Here is a 23,366-nt window from a genome sequence, read left to right as displayed (position 1 = left end):
ACTACAAGATGGTCTCTAAGCAACTCAATGTTAGTGTGACCTCAGCTGCTAATATTATTACATTATTAAGTTTAAGGTTCAAGGGACCTTAGCAAACCTTCCTGGACCCGCAAGAGGAAAATTGACTGAACAGAAGGATCGTTTGAATAGTGAGACAGGAACCACGGAAAATTTCAAGATCAAGATTCAAGGTTGTTTGGTTGAAGCATATGTGGGTTTCAAAATGAAAACGGGCTCCACAGAAGAAGATGCAGGAAAATTCTACTTTTAACAGAGAAACATAAAAATCTCGAGTTTGCTAAAATGCATGTTGAAAAGTCACACTGCTCACAGGACAATGTCCCTTGGACAAATGAAACACAATTACAGCTTTCATGAAAGAAAAGGAGAAGCTTTTGAAGAAAAGGACTGTGAAAGATGGAAGAGGCTTAGTTGGTAACAGTTGTTATGGGGTTGCTTTGCTGCAGGGTACAGGGTGCCTTGAGACTGTGCAGGGCATAATGAAATCAGAAGATTATCAGGGCGTTTCTGAGCGAAACATGACTTTCAGTGTGACAGAGCTCAGTCATGGTTCATCTAATGGCACAATAGATATAACATACTGTTGATCTAAAAGCACCAGTGAATGGATGAAAAGGACAAGTGGATGATTTTGAAGCAACCTGCTAAGACTCTTGATGTTAATCCAATTCAGCATCTCCAGAAAGAGCTGAAAGGAAAAAAAGCAGCCATCAAATCTGAGAATGGGAGCAGTTTGCTCAAGAAGAATGGAACAAAGCACCAGTAGAGAAGTGTAGAAGTCTTGTGGATAGCAATGAAAAGTGACAACTGATATCAAGAAATTTGTTTTTTATGTTTATAAGTGGAAGGGTACCAATAATTTTGGTCCTATCTATAGATAGCTATTTATGATTACTGACTTTCTCTCATGTCTGACCTTTTACATTGTTTAGCATGCAATTGAGGAAGACCCAAATGATTTCCAAAACAAGAGCAAATGTTAACAAATGAAAGACACAATGATCAGAACAAATGCCTGTACTCTCAAATGATTTAAAGAAATACTCACAAATGGAAACATAGAACAAAATGGGTTTTATTGAAAAAAAAAACAACGACAAATCAAAAGTGAATGGCTGGAACATGTGTGGTGTTAATGGATGAATGTTACAATAGTATAAGGAGAACCTGTGCTACTCTCTGACTGTGCTGGACTCTGTTCCTCAGATGCAGCAAGGGCCTCGAGTGCCTGTAAGGTGGACACCACCGCATCATCGAAAGGCTCCCCGGGGCCCTCTGCTCCGTGGGTGGGCACTGAATCTATGAGAGACACTGGGATATCATTGCAGGCTCCCTGGGCCCGAATTCCAGCCCCTTGCTGCTCCTCCTCATCAGAGCTGTCCCTGAAACCAGGAGGAGGAGCAGCAATGGCCATGTTAAGAGAGTGCAGCAGTACGTCATTGTCCTCCTCGTCATTACCCTCCGGCGGGGGAGGGAGGGAGGTCAAGTCAATGATGTCATCGCTGGACCCTGAGAGCGAGAGCAGTGTAGGCTTGTCAGTGTCACTCATCACCATGTCTTCCTCACAGCTGATGTCATCCTCATCCTCTGCGTCGTCTGTTGTCTCAGCGTAGCAGATATCATGCAGCAGTGGCTCCTCGATGCACTCGCTAGGACTAAAGATTTTAGTGGAGTACTGATACCCGTCTTCTATGGCATCCATCATCTTATAGTCCTCCTCAAGACGCCTGTACATGGGGCTGTGATTGTCTAGAATCTCCGGGCCTTCATCCATCAGTCTCTGGTAGCCCAGATTTTGGGGGTTTACGCTGTCTAAGGGAGGGTCTCCAAATATGAAGGAGACCTTTGCACTCCTGGAGGAGTCCTGGGGTTTCTGCCGTGGAACATTGAGATAGGTTTGGGAACAAGGGACTCTGCAGCACTCTGCTCTCTGGGTCATGTGAATTGAGTGCTGGGGCTGGTGGATCTCAGTTACATAGATGGGTTGGCCTTCACATCTGCGATGGTCGAGGTATTCGCACTCTGTGTCAGAATAATCTTGGCTGCACCGCTGGTTGTTTCTGTCTTCACATCCTTTGTGGGGTGTGCTGTATGTACACTCAATGGCCTGGTAGTTCTGCTTTACTCTCGCTGCATGACCTGCAAAGAGGAACCAGAAAGTGAAGAAACAGCCCTATTTAAACACAGCACATTCTGATGAGTCATCTTGTGATCATTTCAGACATACTTGTGTCCATACTATCTGTGTTTTTGGCCACATTGAAGATGGAGCGCCGAGAGTCCACCAGTAATCTGTAGTAGCCAGCAGTCAAACAGGCCAGATTCATTGCATCAACAGACTCCATTAAGAGAGTGATGGGCTGTGAAAGAGGTGGATAATCAGACAACAATGAGCACAAAAAATAGTGGCGAGCAGGGTTGTACAATGAGGTTATAATGACTGCAATGGCTCAACATACTTTCTGCAAAAAGTATTTAGAAAAGTGAAGAAGGTTTGTTAACCTTTACATCCAGAACATGTAGTTCCACTCTAACCCTGTTCTCATCTTCTGTATACATCTCAATGCGGTTGACATGACTGAAATCAGCCAGAAGTGCAACCAGGTTTGTTTTGGTGTTAATCACATGACTGATGCCATATTTGGGTCCCACTAGCAAAGTCACTTCCGTGTGCTTCTCGCCTTGCTGTAAAAGGGAAGAAAGGCAGCATATACATCATTGTTTGCATGGAAATGAACAGCATGTGACACTGGCTGCACACAATGTGAGGCAGAAACATTGTTTCACTCACAACTAGCGTGGATTTAAACACACGTCCTCCGTAAAGCCTCAAGTCACTGAGATACTTCAGATAATGGACCTTTGCCTGCAAGGCAGTCAGCTGGAAGGGAGAAGAAACAGGAGATGTATGATAAGACGCAAGCTGAAAAAACATACGTGAAGCATTCACAGCAGAATGTCAAAAAGTGTCTGTTCAAGCAACCGCTCTGCACGACTATTTTGAAACTTAACGCTCCACTAGGTGGTAGCCAAGAGCCAGATGTGATGCAAGGAAAAGATGGAGAGGCATACAGATGCGGCTTGATGAAGCGAGAGAAAGGAAGACGTAGCACAGTCTACCTTTTTGCCAGGCGGCACCAGGTTTTGGTTGGTTTTGAGGATGTGAGTGAGGGCTTTTTTGATGTTCTTCTCTTTCATGCTAGACAGCACTGCAGGAGGCAGGAACAACGCCAATCCCCACTCCTTCCTACAGATGCACAATTCATAAAGATTAAAAAAGGTCACTCAGTCACCATGAAAAACAGTCGAGTCATCAATCATGACTGGTGATCGATTTACTTCACCCAGTGGTGGTGGATTGATTAACTGACAGGGTACAGTCAGAGTCATTATCTAACCAGGGATATAGCTTCTGGTGTAGCAGCAGAACAATACGGGTGAGATCATTATTATTTTACAGTTTAACAGCCCTCTACAGAATCCTCTGCAGCTGGAATAAGTTATTAGACAGAAGAAAATGACTGTGTATTTGGAGACACTCAGCTGATTCCAGCAAGCACAGCGTATTGTGAAATCCAATCTACTTACTCGATATACTTCAGGGAAACTTTCTGAGTCTGTTTGGTATTGATGGTTAGAATATACATTTGCAGGGCAGCCAGACGGAGAGCCATGTCGTATTTCAGCTCTGACCCAAATCTTTCCAATACAACATCATTACAGCTCTGGAAGAGGCAGAGATGGAGGAGACAGGAATAGGTTGCACGTCAGTCAGATATATTGTCTCATACAGCGAATACAACATAAATACCATTCAATTCCACCGCAAAGTATTATGTGTTTTCTGTTTCTGCGGTATTTACCTGAACATAGAGGTACTCAAATGCTACTGCATCTCTCCTAAGAAGGTCCACGGGATCCTTTGGGACAAAAGTGATCCGAAAAAAGCACTTCATCTTGTGTGACCCTGGCCTCTGTGTCACCTGGACCACAAGTCAAAGATAATGAGGGTCTCATTAGTCATGAAGTGTTAGCAGGAGTCTGTGTGGTAATATGCAACATTCAGAGTAGCCATGTTTTCCTAAAACTGTCCAGTGATATTGAAGGCAAAAAAAAGAAACTAGATTTGTTCCCATTAGCTGCTTTGGAGCCAAAAAACTGAGAAGCAAATCGTCGTCATGAGGCTGCATCAAAGGCGATGTATGAAAAGTCATCAACTGGAAACAAACCCAACCACAAAAACAAAAAAGAGACAAATCAAATCGGCCACTTCAGCCATCTACAACAGAAAAATGGAGAGACAGCTGATCGTTCATGTGAGTGAAATGTTCGCTGTGTCAGAAAATACTCAGAAAAGGTGTTTCTATCTCCCATAAAGCACATTAACTCTATTATGAGAAAGTCAAAAAGCACCTGAAGCCAGCATAAAGCGAGCAATTTTTTTGCATTTTGACATTTTTATTAACCTTTTCTGATGCAATACTTCAAAATGAGATACACGAGAGAAACTCGGCTACTGATTCAAAGTATACTTTGGGAAATCGGCTTTTAAACACTGTTTTGTGAGGTAGCTGGATAGAAAACTTGATGCCACTCGATCTTAGCATAAAAGCTGGAAACAGAGAAACAGCTTCCCTGCCTCCATACAGTCTGCCTACTAGCACCATATGGCATTTTGTTTAATGCATAAAGAACTAAAGCATAATGTAGTGGCTCTCTTGAGGGACTGCTTCTTCGCTTGCAGTGACTCCCTGGTTTGTGCTACAGTCAGTTAAGCTAACATCTCCTGATTTCATCTTTTACATAAATGGACAAATGAAGTAGATGCATTGAGGTTCTCTAGCTCTTGTTAATAGAATGAATACAAACATATATTTTCCCAAAGCATTTGTAAGTGATCAGATTCATAAAAAGCCTTTTACTGATGTTGTACAAAAACGAAAGTACTTGATCTTGTGTACTACCTCTCTCTGTTTAAGGGCATCAAGAGAGCTGTCTCACCTGAGTTAGCATCTCCTGCTCGTGCAGGAGCATGAGTTTGCTGGCAGATCCCTCAGCTCTTTGCTCCAACATCAGAGAGAAGTGCTCGATGCTCTTAATGGATAGCTTTTCTTGCAGGGTCAGGATGACGTCCTTTCACATAGACAATGTCATAGTTAATACAACATGAGAAGCGTGCAGATGCAGCAGCCTCCTCGTGCTCAGCTCAATGCCATGACTGTAAATCATTTTCACGGCTGAACACACACATAAAGATACGAACATACAATCAGAATTTCCATCGCAATACAAGGAAAAATGATGCAAATATGAATTACTAAACAAGTTCTCCCTGCTTCACAGATAATTATGATTCAAATGCTCTTTGTTTGAATTATAATTTCAGTTCAAATAAGGTTCTCAAGGCCACAGTGTAGAGAGGAGTTTGCACTTTGCAATGTACAGTGCAACTGTGAAAAACATTCAACATTTAAACTGAAGATCACTTTAGGTTACATAACGGCATTTCTAAGTGAAGGGAGGTTCTTCCCAGCACCTACCTTAATGGATGTGCTGCTGTCAAATTTAAATGATTTAGTCTGCCCATTTTCCAGGTACACCTTAAGAACATTTGGCATAAAAAGAAGGGAGTTGTCCTTCACAGTTTCCTGAGGATAGCAGAAGAATCATGTAATCAGCAAATCTGATATTTTGTAACTGAAAGACGTGCAAGAATTAAATATGGAAGTGACTTTGAATAATATAGGAAACACATTCATTTTACACTCCTGTTTTTGAGAAAAAATCAACAGCAAGATGTAGCATATACATTAGTAAAATGATATTTTTAATGTTTGAACAGAGGCAGCTGGCTTTTCCTCCATATTTTAAATGTTTATGCTAAGCTAAGCTAAGTGTCTTCAGTAACACTGCATAAAAGACATTTATCTTTCCATTTCACTCTCAGAAAGTAAGCAAATTGTCTTATTTAAAATATAAAATACAGAAAATGTACTTGAACATTGTAACGCTTGTGTGAAATATTGTTACTTTTCATAATAACTATATTTCTGTGACATTTATTGAGCCTACATGAAAGTAGTGAAAGTACATTTCTTTGATAATCACTCCTTACTTTGTACTTGCTTTCTTAAAACCCTTTTTCTGAGTACCTCCCCCAACAGCTTGGGGAAGCTCTTTGTGTGAGGAGTTCTCTCTTTCTTTTGTCAATAATACCCACATGTTTTGTTTGTCATTCAAGTAATGGTGGTGTAATGAAAAGAGATAAAAGGCGGAGGTGTATTTTTATTCTCATGCATATACACTTAATGATTTTTGATATTTTCACTCAGCTCTGGCTTTGATAGTTCAAGTCTGTTCAGAATCCTGATGCGTACAGAATGTACCAGTGCTCAGTGTCACTTACTGGGATCTGTCCATTGATGATGACCTCTTCAGCAAAGCGGACTTTAACAGGATTAGTCTTTAATTTGGCCTTTTTGGCTGCACTGATGAATGCTGATTTGGGTGACTTTTAAAGGAAAAGGAGGGAAAAAAACAAAGATTAAAGGACAATCAGCTCCTTCAAAGATGAGTCATGCATATTTTTTTTTTCCATCGCACAACTCAAGGACATGTTTCTTTCTTGCAATACGACAGCCTCCTAATATTCCACTCTGCGCTGATGCAATTATGGTGGTACTGTGTTAGGACTTAAGAGGGAGGACACCCCACCGCCGTTATGTCATTGAGCCTCCAAAGAAACTCCTGGTAAACAGAAGTAATTACAGACTCATTATGAGTGCTTGGTCCTCGAAGTATTGTACCCTTGTGTTTATCTGCGATTGCAATCTTTATTCAAGGTTAGTGGCTTGTTATTAGTGTTTTATTTTTTGGGGGTTTTTTGTTTTTTTTCAAAGGCCGAACATTCATCATGCTGGGAATCTGAAACACTCGCACTGGATAAAATGATAATTGATATGAATAAAAAGAGTTGGCATGTTATAAGAACGCTACAGTGGAGAACGATCAGATTTTGTCAGAACTTTCATGCCACACAAGAAGTAGCAGAGACAGTATTTTGTTTTCTGTGAACCCACGCTGATGATATTTTTGGGGAGGGAATTCAAGCATAACTCCATTTCCACTGACTTATTATGTGAACTGTAAACAAAGGCCGAATATATGCTCCTGGCACTGAACGTTCACCACCATCTGGCGCTCTGTGACTCCAGTAAATGTTGATGTGGCAGGTTCATGGGAGGTCTTGTGAGGATCTGACACCATAACATGAGAAGACTTGGAAGGCAGCATTTGGACTCCCTTCGAGTTAGCCCAACTCTAACACGTAGCTAAGGCATTACTGATACTGTGCCAGCACAAACATATGGCATGATTAATGACTTGCTTTCATGGAGTCAACAAAATAATCAGCTCCAAACACACAAACAGCCTATTGGAATGTACTTGATTTCGTTGATAGAGGACGAAGAAACTTACTGGGTACGGCTGAACAACAGTCAGCAGTATGGACTCTTTGCAGCTCCTGCAAGACATGTAAAACAACAGAATTATGAATAATAGAAATACATAAACCAAAAAAAAAGAAACTGTGGTTAAAGGAGATATTTTGGAGACGTCACGCTGGACAGCAGCAGCTGAACACTGTGTCCCATAGTGCAGAGTTTTACTGCAGAGACAGAACCCATTCAAGGCCACAGGAGCTGTGAAGGAGTGGCCACATGGGCACTTTTCCCTGTACTAAATGCACTGTTTGCAGACTACCGCACAGGTCATACAAGGACCAAATGCTCACAGCCAGCCACTCAGCTGTGTCAGTGAAATTAATCTAATGAGACGCTTGAAAAAACATCAACAACAGCATACAGCTAAATCACGGTGAACGGAGCAGGTGGCTAGAATGATGTGCAATATCTGTTCGGCTAAAATATTTGGCTTAATGGCACTTCAGAATAAAATAAAGATGCAAAATACAGCGAAGGACTGCTTAAACTGCCTTCTCATTCTGGAAAGTAAGTTTGTGGTCATCAACAATATCCCCATAGACAGTACACTGTTTAGATGAGAAACTAAGCGGGAGAAACAAATGAAACATCACAATAAATGACAAATATGACCTACAGTGCCTACAAGTATTCACCCCCCTTGTTTTATTAAGTGTTTTATTGTTTTACATTGCTGGGTGAAAGGGGATTTAATAAAATGGCTTAATAAAATATTAATATTAAAATTAACATTAGTACTAAACGGTTCGCTTCTGTGGCACTCAATTATCCGCAGCAGGTTTAACATTAGGCAACAGGCGTCTCACAGTAGTGTGGTGTCATACCTGACGAGGTCAATAACCCTCTCCCTGGGTGCTGAACTGACAGGCTCATCATTAATCATGATGATCTCGTCCCCTGGGATCAGCTTGCCTTCTGATGGACCCCCTGCCAAAGCACATCAAGCAAGACGTCAGTGGTACGAGGTGTGCACAGCCATTACCATTCTTCTTGATTTTCTCGATTTCCTATTTTGTTGCTTAAAGCCCTAATGAACGCTTACTCACTGAGGGCTGTTAAAATCAATGAATCATCTGCGTAAACTAAAGCCTTAGAGGGTTTTCCTCTTTTTTTTTTTCTCTATTTAGTAGGATTTCAACTCGTGTTGATACAGAAATGGCAATGGACTGAGTGAGTCATTGTTGTATTCGAGTTCACTGTGTAGCTGGGTCACGTTACCTGGTGTGACTGAGCGGACCACCACAGGTTTCTCACTGCCTGCCACAAATCCAAAGCCAAGCACTGGGTCTCGCCTCATCTCCACCTTACGGGGCGCTGGTGGCACAAACTTGTCTCCGTCCAGACGAACTTCCTCCAGGGAGTTGCTCTGGGAGACGTGGCTGTGGGAATGATAAAGAGAAATTTGCTGTCTTTGTCTGGCTGCTTGTTTTTGCTACATTGGGAACAACTTTTGCAGGTAGTGCTGTGAAACCTTAGTGTGTGTCTGTAGAATTTTACACTTTCATAAATTTCCATATCTTTGTATGAAATGGAACTATCAAGCAAATTACCAGATTTTAGCTATACAGTACATCTGTGTTTGCACCATGCTTTTGCCGAGACATACAGTACAAAGAAACCCTGGATTTTAATTAGAATTTTAAGTTTCTTTTATGCCATTCAAGTTCAATCGCAGCTCGACAATTGATGAAGCATTGTTTGAATTAGATAACTGACTAATTGAGTCAAATTTTAAGAAAAAAACTCAACACTCTTGTGTCGACATTTTGTTGCTTTTGTCTAGTTTATATTGTAGTAAATTTGGTTATCTGTTCAGAAAAATCAAGACATTTGAGAATGTCTTCCCTCAGCTCTGTGACCTTGACATTTAAAAAAAAACTTAGAGACAAAATAGGCAAAATGTGCACGCTGAGAAAATATAATCACTAAATGGATCACAGTTATAATATTATTATCAGAGACAGCTAAAAATATGAGTACAGGGGACAGAAATTGATAGAATATTTTACTTGAATATAAAATTGCTGTTTCCTTAAAATATCTACAATGTGTAAAGACAAGATGCCAGATGCTGTTTTGGAATAAGGAACAATAGAACGTGGGTGATGCTAATCAAATTCCAATGTTTGTATTCTCACGTTGCAGTCATCAAGTACATGTTTTAACAAGCATCTACTCACATTGTTGTGTTCAACAATAGGCATTTGATTTGCCACACTAATGGAGTGTCATGTTGTTCAGATTTCTTAAAGTCTGAGATTTGCTGCCTTTCCAATTCCTGTAATTATTAGCCGGCTGCAAACCAAGACTCTGCAGTATTTGACCATTTTATTACATTTAAACCCGATCTTCTTAATCCTTACAACTAGGGATGTCCGATAATATTGGCCCACAGATATTATCAGCCCGATATTTGCATAAAAATGTAATATCGGTCAATGATTGTGCTTTATTGCCTATCATGAAAACCGATAAAATAATGGCTTTCAGAATTGGACAGGATAGTTGCCGCATTTTAATAGACTCATAGAGGGATTTAGAGGAAGAGTGTGAACTGTTGTTTGAGACAATTTAAAAAATAAAATATGGCATTGTTAACACAACTTCAGTTGAAGTACTTTTCTTTTTTGCACAGACAATGTTTGGAAAGCCTTGTTGCATTTCAGAATGCATTCAGTGGGACAAATTGGGCATGGAGTGTTAATTCCACGACAAGAGATATGTGATGTTAACTAAAATTAGTTAAATAGCCCACATATATTGGTATCGGCTGATATCGGAATGGGAAATTGAGATTTGGACAATGCCGGCATATCGGTTATTGGCAAAAAAGCCAATGTGGACATCCCAACTTGCAGCACATTTATTATTCTTTTGAGCTCAAAAGATGCACACAAGCTGTGTGTAACTTTCCCATATTCTGTGATCTGAGTTTTGACAGTGTCTCTCCACTCTCTCTGGCTGCAAAAGCAGCAGCAGCAGCAGCTCCGTATGGTGCCAGCAGTATTGGTTAATTAAAGCCGTGGGCAGACAATGTGTAATTCACAGTTATTCTTGACACATGTACCATTCAACACTAAATACTAACAATTAATCCTTCATGGCGCAAAGACGCAGTGAGATCTGTCAGTCGCATTCGCAATGCTACGGAAAAAAAGAAAAAAAAAACCAGCAACAACAAGGGCAACAAGTTCAGAGATGTTAAGTGATTGTCAACTAAATATTGTCGAGGATGATTCAACAGCTTCTTTCCAGACCAATAAACATGCTGTCTGCCATTAGGATGGAAAATGCAGCTGCAAAACAGATAACAGAGAGTGGAAAGAAGCTTTTTCAACCATTATTTTTTGTGATAAAATTAGTCCTGAGCTAAAACTGAACCCTGTGGCTGCGATGCTCTCACCAATACAAGATTTCAGATAGAGGATCTGTGCTTAACATTCTTATCCAAAAGAGCAGAAAGAAGAATAAAAAAAAAGACGAAAACAAATATGACCAGTTGCTAAACATAGATTTACAAGCCAGTTCCAGGAAAACTGGGACTTTATTGTTTAAAGTAGGGTTAGGAACTCATAACTATGGCAGAGCTGAGAGACTCCGCAGAGCCTTTAAAATTACCACCTAAATCTTGTTCTCTTTGTCAAACAGAGCGAAGATGCTCGAAATGAACCGTACGATGTCCTCCTTTAGTCCCAGATAGAAATCCAAGATGTCTGTACAAGCTGTGCACATTTCATCTGGCAAGATTTAAAAGGAGCTACAAGCTACAAGGGATAAGCTGTAAAAGAGGAAACATTTTAAATGATCTGTAATTTAAAGAGATATTACTGTCGTCTTCATCGAGATTTTTTCAAATTAATACGTATTACAATGCAAATCCGACTGCTTTTCATTACAAGGACAATGTTCTTATCCCTCCTCCCACTCCCTTCTATTGCTCTGCGTGCTTTTGTCAGGGAAACAAAAAGCAAATTTTAAAAAACAAAAGCTCAATTGAAAAGCAAGTCCATTTTGTGCAATAAATAAATGCATTTGTTCTATAAAGGGAATCAAGCAGCTATTGTGCAAAATCTGGCCCGGTGGCACGTGGACGCTAGCGGGGGTGGTCGATCTCGTTTAAAAATGCCTCAAAAGTCATGTGCAACCTCAATACAAATGCATGCTACTATAACATGCACAGCGTGAGTATTATGCTGAGGCCGTAGTACATGTATTTGCAAAGAGAGATTATCCTCTTTGTTTCAATTAAACACTGCATAGCCCCAAGTCTCCCACTGGTCAGATTAGCAGCACATCTGTAATCGGCATTAATGTGTAATCAAAAGATAGAAAACAGCATCTTCCTTCTTTCCCGCTTACAAAGGAGCAGCACAACATGAGCACCTGTTCTTGCTGATATAAGTGAGTTTGTGCAACATGGCTTTTGAGTTTGAATCAAATGCTCACACAAATAAGCAAACCGGCTAACAAACTGGTATCCCAGTTACATAAATGCGCTCATGTGATGCACTTCTCTGCAATATGTAAAGTGAAATATTTGTGGTGATTGCACTAATGTGTAAAAGTCAGTGGATAGGGCTAAGTATGTCTTAGCAAGATTCTCTCAAACGTCTTGGAAAAATCCACAGTGGCCCAAATTGAGTATGGCCCCACTAACCTATTGTGTTCTTAAAACAACAATTAGCAAAATTCTGAGTGATTTCAAGATATGCTGATGGGTCAATACATAATTGTGGGACTTTTTGTATCGTAGTTGACATTTTTTGCTGTTTTCAGGCCTAAAATCAACATGGCCGCCTAAAGCCAAACACCACATGGCATTTTTACAGAAAGACTCTTCTAAATATATGTAAAATTGAAATTGAAAGTTATTTTTAAAGATATTGTAGTAAACGTGTTGACATGCGATGAATCCACACTTGACTGACACACTACTTTATATTAAATAACTCAGAAAGCCTTGGAGTCTTGCCAGTCTTTTCTTCGGGAGGAAATGACATCATGTGGAGCAGGTCATGTGATTTTTAATTAACACACTTCCTTGAGAGGTGTTTTTGTAAGAGATACAACTTGTTATTTTTGGTATAAAATTTGATATATTGCCAAAAAAGAAATATCTGTCGCGATTAGCTCAACTAAATAAAAAGAGCACAATCAAAACAGTTTTTTAATTAACCTCATTTTATTATAGTTTAGCTAATTAGAAGGTGTTTGTTATTAAATTCAGACGGTTATTTAGTTGATGTTTTATTGATATCCAGTCATTTTTTATAAATAAGTGATTGTTTCCATGATAAATAATTATAGAATTTGCAAAGACATGATCATAATGAACATAAAAAACATTATTTTTTTCTGCTTTTAATAAAAATGTATGCAAGATAAATCCCATGGACTTCAAAGGCCCCTCAACATATTGGCCCTGATGATTGACTTAAATACATTCAACCACTGTACCTGATGAAAAATACGAGAGATGCAGTCTGACTAAACAGAGCAGAAAATAAGTGAGAAACCAACTGATGGGCAACAATTTTGAAAACACATTTTAAAAAACCGAGTCGAAGACGTCTAGTCACAGTGGGATGGCACAGTAGTACTGGCAAGCAGAAGGACTGTGGACAGTATGTGCAAAGCTTGATGTAACAAGACTGTAAAGTTGGAGCTAGTTAAAAATAATGAGTCCCTGCACCACCGTGTCAAATGCTGGCATCATGAACCTCATCACAGTTAAACACAATTTTACTCACGTCCATCCACCTTTACACAAATATGCCATGTTTACCTGAGCTCACCAAAGGAGAAACAGCCTTTCTTTTATTTTGTAGCAATAAAACATGCTATGCAACCTTTTAGATATTGGCTTTTTAAATAAATTCCATCTCAGTTTGCAAAAATAACAACATCTAATAGTAACACATCACCTCCATGATACCAGAGGCCATTAAAAATTAATAAGAGATGCATTTAAAAAACATTTAAACAAACTGCTTTATAAACTGCATCGTTTCCATGCAAGACTTAAAAATATCAAACAATGTTTTGCTTTTCCCCTCAGCTTTTTTATAAAATATATTATTTTAATTTTATTCCAGTGCTCCTAAAGGGACACGCTCTGTTTTTGCCTTTAGCAACCCAAGATTAAAACAAGCAATCTGTTTCACATTGAATGCAAAACATTTTGTCAGTCATTATACAGCAACAACAATTACAGCACACTGAAGCGCATCCTTTTCAGTTCTGGAAGGTCCTTCTAAGACGCATTTAGTTTGGATTTGTGTGTCAGTTTTATCTCGCAAATGACGAACTCAACAGATTGTGCCCAAATTCAAACCATATGGACCTGTGCATTCAGGAAGAATACTGTCTCCTCCCCTGCACGGCCACCTGCTAAACATGGCTAGATTCCCATTGTGCAGACAACCATGCATCTAATGGTGCCTAATCATAGCCATTAGCTGCTAGTGTAGCTGCACAACGCTCTATATAGCAATCACAAGGCACACTGTGAGCTTTAAAGTGAACAAAAACAAACAGCAAGAAATACTGGCCTGATGTACAAATAGTGTCATATCCAAGTGTTTTCTTGCAGCATATTCTGGATAACGTGGAGTAAGCTCATTACCAAAAGCCATGTCCTATTACTCTCGCTCCGAAAGGCTGCTTGGACACAACTTGTTGGTGCGTTGGTTCTATTTGGCCTGCCTGGAACACAGTGTGTCTAACATTATGCAATAGCAACTATTATTTATATTTTTGCTGTGTCACCGACTCGAAGACTGTGAAATTTTCTGACACATTTGTAGTGTGAAGACAAACTGCTAAGGTTCTATCTCAAGCTCAGTGCTTACGATTGAACTCATTGAACTAGAAGTCTGTTGCATTCGTCTGATAATAACGATCCACTCTGCTCAACACTTCGTCGCTATATTACAACAGCAGTCCTCTAAACTACATTGCATCTATTAAACACCAAGTGTCAAACTGTAAATATTAAATGCCTGCTACTTTATTCATGCGCTCCTGTCACGCAGACTCGACATGTGTTCCATTGAGAAACACAACAATTTAGCATCAGCACCCTGGAGCTTTGACAAACTGAGATGGCCTCTGACAGTCACCGAAACAGACATTTGATTATTCATGAGTCTTTCTCAAATTTAGAAAGGAAAAGCTGGAGCCAAAACAGCCTCCATGATCTGCCTCATGCAGACACACTCTGCATCCAGCACTTTCACTGCTCCTTACTTCTTATATAACTCCTCTGACATCACGCTTCTCATGCTATAACCCATGTGTGACAAGTGCTCACCTCCTATTCAGTCTGATATTCCTTTATTTTCACATTGGAAAAATACAAATATCAAAAAATGAAAATAATCAGCAAGCTACAGAGCAACTCCGAGCAGCAGATATTTTGCAGAAACACTGAAGCGTAGAGGCTGACAGAAGCAGCAACGTTTTCATTTCTAACATATTGCATTGTGCACATTACAGTTGAGAAAACAGCCGACAGCCTACCTAAATCAACACCACGGCTAAAACAAACGCTCACTTGTTAAACCACTGCACGCACAAACATGCAAAGAACCAGTGAAGAGTTTCTTTTTTACCTGTCTGTACAGATTTCCACGAGTGCCAATTACCGAGGATCAATTATGCTGATAACGCTTTAACCCAGCGTCCTCTGAGGAACATGTTGACTCTCAGATCAAAACAAGCCCCGGCGCAGGTGAATTTTGGCGGCGGCGGCGGCGGCAGCGGCAGCACACACATGCTCGCACTCTCAGAAGCCCCTCTTCTGCATTTGGGAGACTGTATTGTGGGTGTGCGAGAGTGTGAGAGAGAGTGAGAGTAGGCAGGGGCAGAGTGTGCGCAGCAGTGGAGGGAGCAGAAAATCAGTATTCTGAATGCACAGATGGAGACAGTGTGGAGGCAGTGACGTGGCTGGAATAATCACAAGTTGGCAAAGCGTCTGAAACATCTGGGGACGGAGAAGAGCTCCCCCCCCAGTTTCTTTACACATAGGGCACTTACTTGATGTAGCAGTCACGCCCTTCTCTATTGGTGCCCATGTCCCATCCATTTGGGGGTCCCTGCGAACCACTCCAGGTCCCTGAAGGGGGCGGCCAGCCTGAGGATTTGGTCCTGTGGCTGGCGAGGCGGAAAGGGGAGAGAAACCAAGCATGGTTCAACTTTACATCATAATTTGTGTTTTTTATTGCATAACACATGCAGTATGAAGCTCTGAGGTGATGTGTAAAAGAACAGCTCCGGGTCAGAAAGGCTAGTTGGACTGCAATAAAGAGACATTTGAATAAAAGTAATTAAAAAAAGCCTAAAATGTCCTGATATAAAGCAATTCAACCCAAGTGATAAGAGATTGTCCGATTCCAGCGTGATAAACAGTGTTCCATAGCCACTGTTCACTCAGTGAATACAAATCAAATTAATTACGTAAGCTAGACACACAGGCGGAGTTGTCATGCCTCACTCTTGTGCTTTGAGAGGCATGAAATTGGTTTTATTTCTAGATGTCAGCACATTCTTTTATAAAAGAAGCCCAGAGGAATTCTCTCATAAAGTACTTACTTGATTTGCTCAACGCCAAGACGATTTGATAAAGTTTATCAGAGATCATAACCAGCTATAGCCGCTGCTAATTGTAGCCTATTGTACGAAAAACAGCAAGTGACTCAATCTCAGTCTCGGCTGATTTCACGATTTTTCTTTCCCAACAACGGTTCTGCATTGTCATTTCCTGGTGCCACAAGTTGGCAGAGCGCAGGTATTCAGGAGAACTGTAATTGGTTAAAATGTTTTTATGTGTTTGTTTGTCTGCACCCCTCTTCCTTTTGTTCCCTTTATCTCTGTCTTTGTGTCTGCACACTGGTGATGCTATGAAAGCAGTGGCAGTAAGTTATGTCACTTCAAAGGCTTGTCTGCCGTGTAACAGGGCTCTTCGCATTCATTATTCAAAGCTCCTCTTTCTTTCCCTCTAAATGTTTCCCCACTTACTGTACCGTTGATAATAAATTGTGTGCAGCGCGCTTGTATCTGTATGAGAGCGTGTCTTAGCATGGACGCACGTGTCCATTTCATGAAATATGAATAAAATATTGCCATTTCATCAACACAGTGTTGTTGTGTAAGCTGAAAGAAAGGTTATAGATTACCGTAAAGCTATTCAGTGGAAACAGTTAGTCAGCTACAAAGTAACGCAACCTAAGCTGAAGCGCAGTTCTGAAGTCACCTCGACTAATCAACAAAACAAACCTAAGTGCTACTGCATGCCTTAAATCATAATTAATTCATAAAAGAATGAGTACTTTAGGCAAAAGTTGTGCTTTTTTCCCCCCTGTGAGCTACATTTTTAAAAAGCTGGCCACTAAACACAAGAAGCATTCTGATTTTTGTTCCCTATACTGTGGTGTGTTTGGGGGATATTAGAGTTTCCACATGGATATGGATTTATTTGACCTACAGTACAATAGCTGGGAACAGGCCTCCATGGTGTATATTTAGAACATTTCCTGCAGCTCAAATGATGTGTGTGGACACGACTGGATACTGTCAGACGCTGTTGCAGCCACGTTCACCTCATTGACGAGTCCTCCTTGTAGCCACCAATGTACCGTGTTAACACATGCAGCTTCTGGTTACGGAGATTTACGCATTTCAGTCAAGAGATACACAAAAGGTCAAACAACTGTTGCTTATGAATAATGTTTTCTAATGACAGTGTTTTTCCTAAGATTACACCTTCAGCAGTCATATGTTTGACATTTCTCCAAAGGTCTACAACATAATAGAGTGTATTGTACTTACGGTCTCGGATGATGTGCTTTTAAAATATGTTTCAGAACTGACAAATTGTTCCAAAAAATCCATTTTCTGTCCCTCAGCCACAGCGTCTGTGTATTAGCAGCGCAGTCATAGATACTGTGATCTTTGATTTCTTTTGTCTGCAGACAGGAGGTGCATTATGCCACTGAGTCGCAGCATCCCTGCTTAACAGAGAGGCTGAAAAGGTTCAGCCACTGGTGGACAGTGAAACTGATCTTCCTCAGCAAGCATTAATAAATAATGGCTGCACAGTCACATCGGACTAAGTAATCAAGCGCCAAGTAGGCAAACCATGCTGCACAATTCATGAACAGGTTACCCAAGAGTCACAGTGAGGACAATTAGGAGGAAAGTTGGAGGAAAATGTGGTTCCCGAAGGATTTCTTTCAGCACAAATTTCACTGACACCAAAAAATGCACGATGACCTTTGTCTGTTTTTGACACATCTTTCAACTGTGTTTGTACAACTATTTAGTAGCAAGCAAAATTAAACTTTAAACCACATACAAACTAAAAGGAAATACATAAAGGAACAGAGGCAGCTTGTAAAATTTAGAATCAATAATGAATTTTAGCAATAAGCCTTCGCTAACGCTGCAGCTAACTTCAGAGTGTCATGATCTAAACTGGACTATTCTAACAGAACTTCCTTCATTTGTGCATCTGTCTTGATATCTGTATGAAGATGAACAGATATTGCAGTTAAGAGTTTAATTGCATCGAATGAGAGATGGGAAAAAGATCACTTTTCAGTCCTTCATAAAAATTGCATGAACAATATGATCCTTGCTTTATCACAGTAATTCACTTTCGCTTTCATCTCTCTGAATACATGCAAGTCGCAAAGAAGCATTGTGGTGTTATGTGAAAGCTGAAATCCTGTTAATGTGGGGAGTAACTATGCATTATAGACAAGCCACAGCTAAGAAGAGCACATTCCAACACAGACACTCAAGTTAGTTTGAATAATTTACTTTGACAATCTCCAGAAGGGCTGGCTATATGAAACCACATTCTGGTACCACATGTCTGCCATTACGCGTCTTCAAAGTAAGGGAAATGTATTTTTTCATGAGGTATTCAAAACATTATTTCCTCTGACAAGTGTTTTACGTCAATGACTCACATTTGTACGTCGTTGCAAATTTTTACTGACGTTTACGTGCTGATTGCCAGAGGACCAAAGTCTGCATTTCCTTTTTGGCTCTTGCATCTTTCCCAGCATGCAGTGGGCAATAGACAGGGGAATATCCCCAGGTGGAAAAAGCCATAGTAATTTCAGTGTTCGCTTGCATATGTCATCATGAATGAAACATTGCATTATTCTCATCCAACGCAGCCAGTTAGGTGTGATTGAATAAAGGAATAAAGGGATTCAGTTGGACAGGATCTACTAACAAGCTTTTCCAAGTAATTCAAATAATTTTAAAGGAATTTAAAGGTAGAATAACTAAAAACTTTAAATCAGAGGGTCTTGAATCCACCATGTGTTGTAGATCTGAAATCAGTACGGACCTCTGTGCCTCTCACTTCACTGTCGACCTCATTGCCAGTAACAGAACACACACTCTCCACAAAGCTGAAAAAAATAAAAGGTATTTTTCTACTCTCCTTGTGTGACAGGGAGTGGAGTGTTACAAATATGACTCAAGGTACGTGGTGGAGAGGCTGTGATGCAGCCTTCTCAGCGCTCTTGAATTAAACAGACATTTATGCAGAGATAGACTGCTAATGCGATTCTGTTTGGATACGAAATCTGTGGAGAGACAACAGATGAGATGACCATCTCCTGGGAGGAGGCCGGAGGAGTGGAGCAGAGAAGTAGCTCAGACAGAGAGGAACCTCTCTGATTAAAGGCCTTATTCCTCTGCTCCTCTTTTTGAGACTGCCTCCATCGTGTTCAGGGCACAGAGGCGCTGCCTTTTGTTTCAGAAAACATCTGCCCTCTGTTTGACTTCGCCAACCACCGCCTTGGCTCTAGAGCTTTGGTCAATACAGCAGCACAATAGAACATGGTCCAGTCTGGTAGTATTTATTCTGGCTGCTACTATTTATATATCACTCTTAAAGTGAAGGCTAGATATTGCTGACCATGTAGTTGGACTAAACTGCTCACTTTTATGCTGCTGTTCTTGAGTATTCTGTGACTTATAGGCTACATTAATGTTTTGTATATTTCTTTCAAAGAAGAAAACACAGTGTTTGCCTGATGTAAGTGCTTTCCTTTGAAGCAACCATTGATTAAATGACCACATCACATCAACAAATCATATAATCTTGAAATTTTCTACTCAGCACTACTCACTTTGGAATAAGAGTGTCTGGTTTCCCCCATTATTCCAACTGAATATTGTATTTCTGTGTTTGTCTTTGTAAGCACTGATATTGTTGCCATGGGCAACCGCACTATCCTGAGCAGCTCTCTGGTGCCTCTATATAGAAAGGTTTTTTGGTTAGTTAATCTCCTCTGGGTGGAAATAAAACAGCATCTGGGAAACAGCCCACCCACTACGATCCTCCTGCTATTTTACAGTGAGTAAGAAAGCTTCAGTGCCTTGCTGTCCCTAGTTTACCTGGTAAATAGCACCAATGCCTTAAGAGTTACCATTTGAAAGCTGAATACATAGCCTGCTGTAGTATTTACAACATGGGAAATACATGGAAAAAATGTGAAATGTCATTAGCCTGATTACATATAGACATAATACATTCATTACTGAACCAGTAGTAGAACTTTCTACATTTAAATGATACTGAAAGAGACGCAAAAATATGACGCAGAATTGCATTTTTGTTTCATTTCATTATTGCACTGCATTTTCCGCAGCCTTGCTTTGCTCTACAGGGCTTTACGTAAAACATTAACCAAATATAGTGATGAACTTAGCCTCTGGGCACTGAACTAGACGTGGATTCTCTTGCACCTCTTTGTCCTACTCACTGCTTTTATGCTAAAAGCTCTAAAGGACAGAACAAAATAAATGGTTCCCTAAGACCTCATCCACCAGCCAGCTGGCTCCCACATCTGACCCAAAGTCATTTCTGATCTGCTCTTCCCTGAGAGCTTCTGATTTGAGCAGCTAAGTATGACAGATCTTTTGGTTAGTGTGTACTCTGATGAGCATTTAGGCTAATCAATTTGTGTCCAGACCAGTGATTTCCTGTGCAAAAAGTTTGCAGTCAAAACATGTTGAACAATGGCTCACATAATGGATTTTTCAAGAAACGCGGTCAGGAAGGAACCAAGCACCAGCAGAAAAGCACGCAGTCAAAACACATTTGCTGCAGCTGTTGTTCCATATTATTCATATTTATAAAAACTATCGCTGCATATTCAAATAACATAGCAGTCATTTATATAAGAGCAACTAAAAATAGCTCAGGCTAGATACAGTGAACAATAATCTAGACCGTTTTTAAATGCATGCAGTGTGAGCATGCTCAGCAATCACCCGCACATGCATGCATGCATTTTAGCAAACCTATTGACTCCAACAAACCATGTGACTGAATGATAATTGAGACTTTCTAAATAAAAACATGAGGCTCATGCTCATTATCTCCACAGTGCTGTTGCTAGCAAACCGTTTATAACACCCACAGAATGCATCAGACGTGTAACAGCACTTAGAGGTAAGTTAAGCCAAAGCTCTACATAGAAAGATCAAAAACAAAGCGGCTTAAACTACTTTGGTCAAATGGCTCAAACTTGCTTTGTCGGAAAGACGAAGACACGGAGGGTTTGTTATCTTTAAATAAAAGAACTTCAAACGTGGAAATGTTGGCTAGATTTTAACACAACAAAGAATGAAGAGAATGAAAGCAAGAGCTTGCTTTTGTTTCTGACAGATCTGGGGGCGTTGCAAGGCAGGAGGAAGAGACAGTGAGGGGTAACATTCGCTTTCTTGTAGCTCTCTAAATACATACAGTGGGTTTCTCTGTAAAATGTTCAACCTTTGCAAAACACCATCCTGCTGACTTAGAATCTTGCTGGCAGATGAGAGAGAGAGAGAAAGAAACAACAAATAAAAAATCTGGTGTAGCAGTGGTAACTCGTAAGCAGGGATAGCAATGTGTGGCATTAGCAGTGACAGAATGCAGTGACGCTGGTGGTCCGCTGGGAGCCGCATCACAAATGCTGCCGTTGAGGGATACTAACTGGAAAACAGAGTTCCTATCATATCATGGAAAATCACTGCTACTTGTTTGATTTCTACCAGTAATGCGCTAAAAAGGAGCTTCCATTTTCATACAGCGGAAACAAACTCAATACCGAGGTGCAATATTCTGCTTTCTCTTTTGTCAGTTGTATGGTTTTCTGTTTATTAAGGGGAAAAAAAAGGAAAAATAGTCATTGCAGTTTGTTGATGACTCATAAGCGAAAGGCCTGAATGGGCATTCCTGTGACACATAGTATCTTATTTATTATCTCCTGTTTATGATCAGCTGTTCTCCCCACCAGTGGTCTGTGGTGTTTCTGATGGAGCCAAATCCCCTAGGAGGATTAATGTCCACTGGGGCAGATCAACTCAATCTAGCAAACCCATGGGTGCATAAGGTGAGGTGTCGGCCCTGGCAATGAATGAATTCTTCGGGACTCAGTTTAATGCATACTTCACATAGCAAATATTTCCCTTTGCTTCTTGCAGAAAGAACACACTAACATTTGAAGGAAATATGGAATGCAATTGGAATGTGTGTTTTTCTCCTACATATTTTTTCAAATCATTATTGAAAAATGAAAAGAATTAAAATGCTTTTCATCCTGCTGTTAAAGCCATAAGTGTGTGAACTTGACCATCATATTAAACAGTAACTCATGATCAATAATTCTAATGACCAATAACAGATTATGCAGTTATTCATGTAAGGAAGATATGTTTATTGTTTAGTTGCACTGAAATAATAGAGTATTTCAAAATGAATCACAACTCTTCATTCCTATGCTTCATGAACTGGAGTCATTTAAAATTTGAAAAGAACAGCTGCTGATTGTTCTATTGTTTCAAAATAAAATACGTATGAATTTATTATGACATTACAAAACACTTAAGCAACAGACTGTAACCACTGTCTGCGGTGTAAGAAATTCACGAAGTTGGATGAGGACAGTTTAGATACATGAACCGCATCAGCTTTTGCTTCCACCCCCACTCCCTTCTACCTCACTTGCTCATTCATTTCACATCATACATGACTGCACAACTTGCTCTCTTGAACAATCAATAACTCAGCATTTTTAATCCCACTGTTCCACATGTGATCCGCGTGTCGCTCTCCGAATCACGTCTCCGAACATACAAGACACCACCTTCTAGAGAACGAACAGGCGCATCCACAGGCAGGCAAATACATAGCAGCATCCGTCGGACTCACCCTGACAGCTTTGGCATCTTCACAAAGCTGAACACATCCATGTGTGCTGCAGACTGCAGTCAAGGCTACAAATTCACCATCTACTTCACTCCGGCTCCATTGTCCCACACTGTCTTTGGCAACGAGGAATAAATAATTCAGAAAAAAAGAAGAAAAAAAGTGGAGCTCCCACAAGTCAGGTGGAGAGATTAGTCCTGTTGTCTGGGCTTCTGCATGGCTGAGTGATTGCTGTGTCCTCGCCTCAGCAGCACAAATCCACAGCCCATGGAAAAGGATCTGGCAGCACAGCTTCCCCTGGTTACATCCTTCAAAGCATGCCTCTGTTAGCTGCGTTAAGCCACCTTCATTTAATTTCCATCGCGGTGGAATGATGTGCGGGAGCCGCACAGTAACAACAGCTTTGGAGAGAGGCAGGGAGAGCGCCAGAGCGAGGGGCAGAGGGAGGGAGGGACAGGGGTGGCAGTGGTGGTGGTGGTGGTGGGAGAGGAGAGTGGAAGAGAGAGAAAAGAGGAATGTGAGAGGATGTTGTGTTTGTGTGTGTGTGTGTATGCTTGCAAGAATTACTAATAAAGGATGCAACCAGCTTCAGAGAATTCCCCCAAAAGACAGTCTGATCA

At 40.5% G+C, this 23,366-nt stretch overlaps 1 protein-coding gene across 1 annotated transcript in view; it reads right to left on the bottom strand.

The window, feature by feature from the left end:
• The window catches only part of frmpd4 (FERM and PDZ domain containing 4), a 26,418-nt gene extending 3,052 nt beyond the window's left edge, over positions 1–23,366 (bottom strand). Inside the window, exons 1-15 of the mRNA XM_051959256.1 lie at positions 22,750–23,366; positions 15,564–15,680; positions 8,745–8,905; positions 8,351–8,453; positions 7,501–7,546; positions 6,428–6,532; positions 5,562–5,669; positions 5,023–5,154; positions 3,885–4,004; positions 3,610–3,746; positions 3,142–3,268; positions 2,813–2,902; positions 2,524–2,706; positions 2,249–2,381; positions 1,189–2,160 (exon numbers count right to left, since the gene is read on the bottom strand). Coding sequence (XP_051815216.1) covers positions 1,189–2,160; positions 2,249–2,381; positions 2,524–2,706; positions 2,813–2,902; positions 3,142–3,268; positions 3,610–3,746; positions 3,885–4,004; positions 5,023–5,154; positions 5,562–5,669; positions 6,428–6,532; positions 7,501–7,546; positions 8,351–8,453; positions 8,745–8,905; positions 15,564–15,680; positions 22,750–22,790 — 2,575 coding nt within the window. The 5' untranslated portion in view covers positions 22,791–23,366. The remainder of the gene's footprint in view (positions 1–1,188; positions 2,161–2,248; positions 2,382–2,523; positions 2,707–2,812; positions 2,903–3,141; positions 3,269–3,609; positions 3,747–3,884; positions 4,005–5,022; positions 5,155–5,561; positions 5,670–6,427; positions 6,533–7,500; positions 7,547–8,350; positions 8,454–8,744; positions 8,906–15,563; positions 15,681–22,749) is intronic.

Source organism: Acanthochromis polyacanthus, chromosome 14, assembly GCF_021347895.1.
Source record: "Acanthochromis polyacanthus isolate Apoly-LR-REF ecotype Palm Island chromosome 14, KAUST_Apoly_ChrSc, whole genome shotgun sequence".
NCBI classification, from domain to species: Eukaryota; Metazoa; Chordata; class Actinopteri; family Pomacentridae; genus Acanthochromis; species Acanthochromis polyacanthus.
The sequence above is the reverse complement of the archived record's forward strand: the minus strand, read 5'-3'. Positions and strand labels throughout refer to the sequence as shown.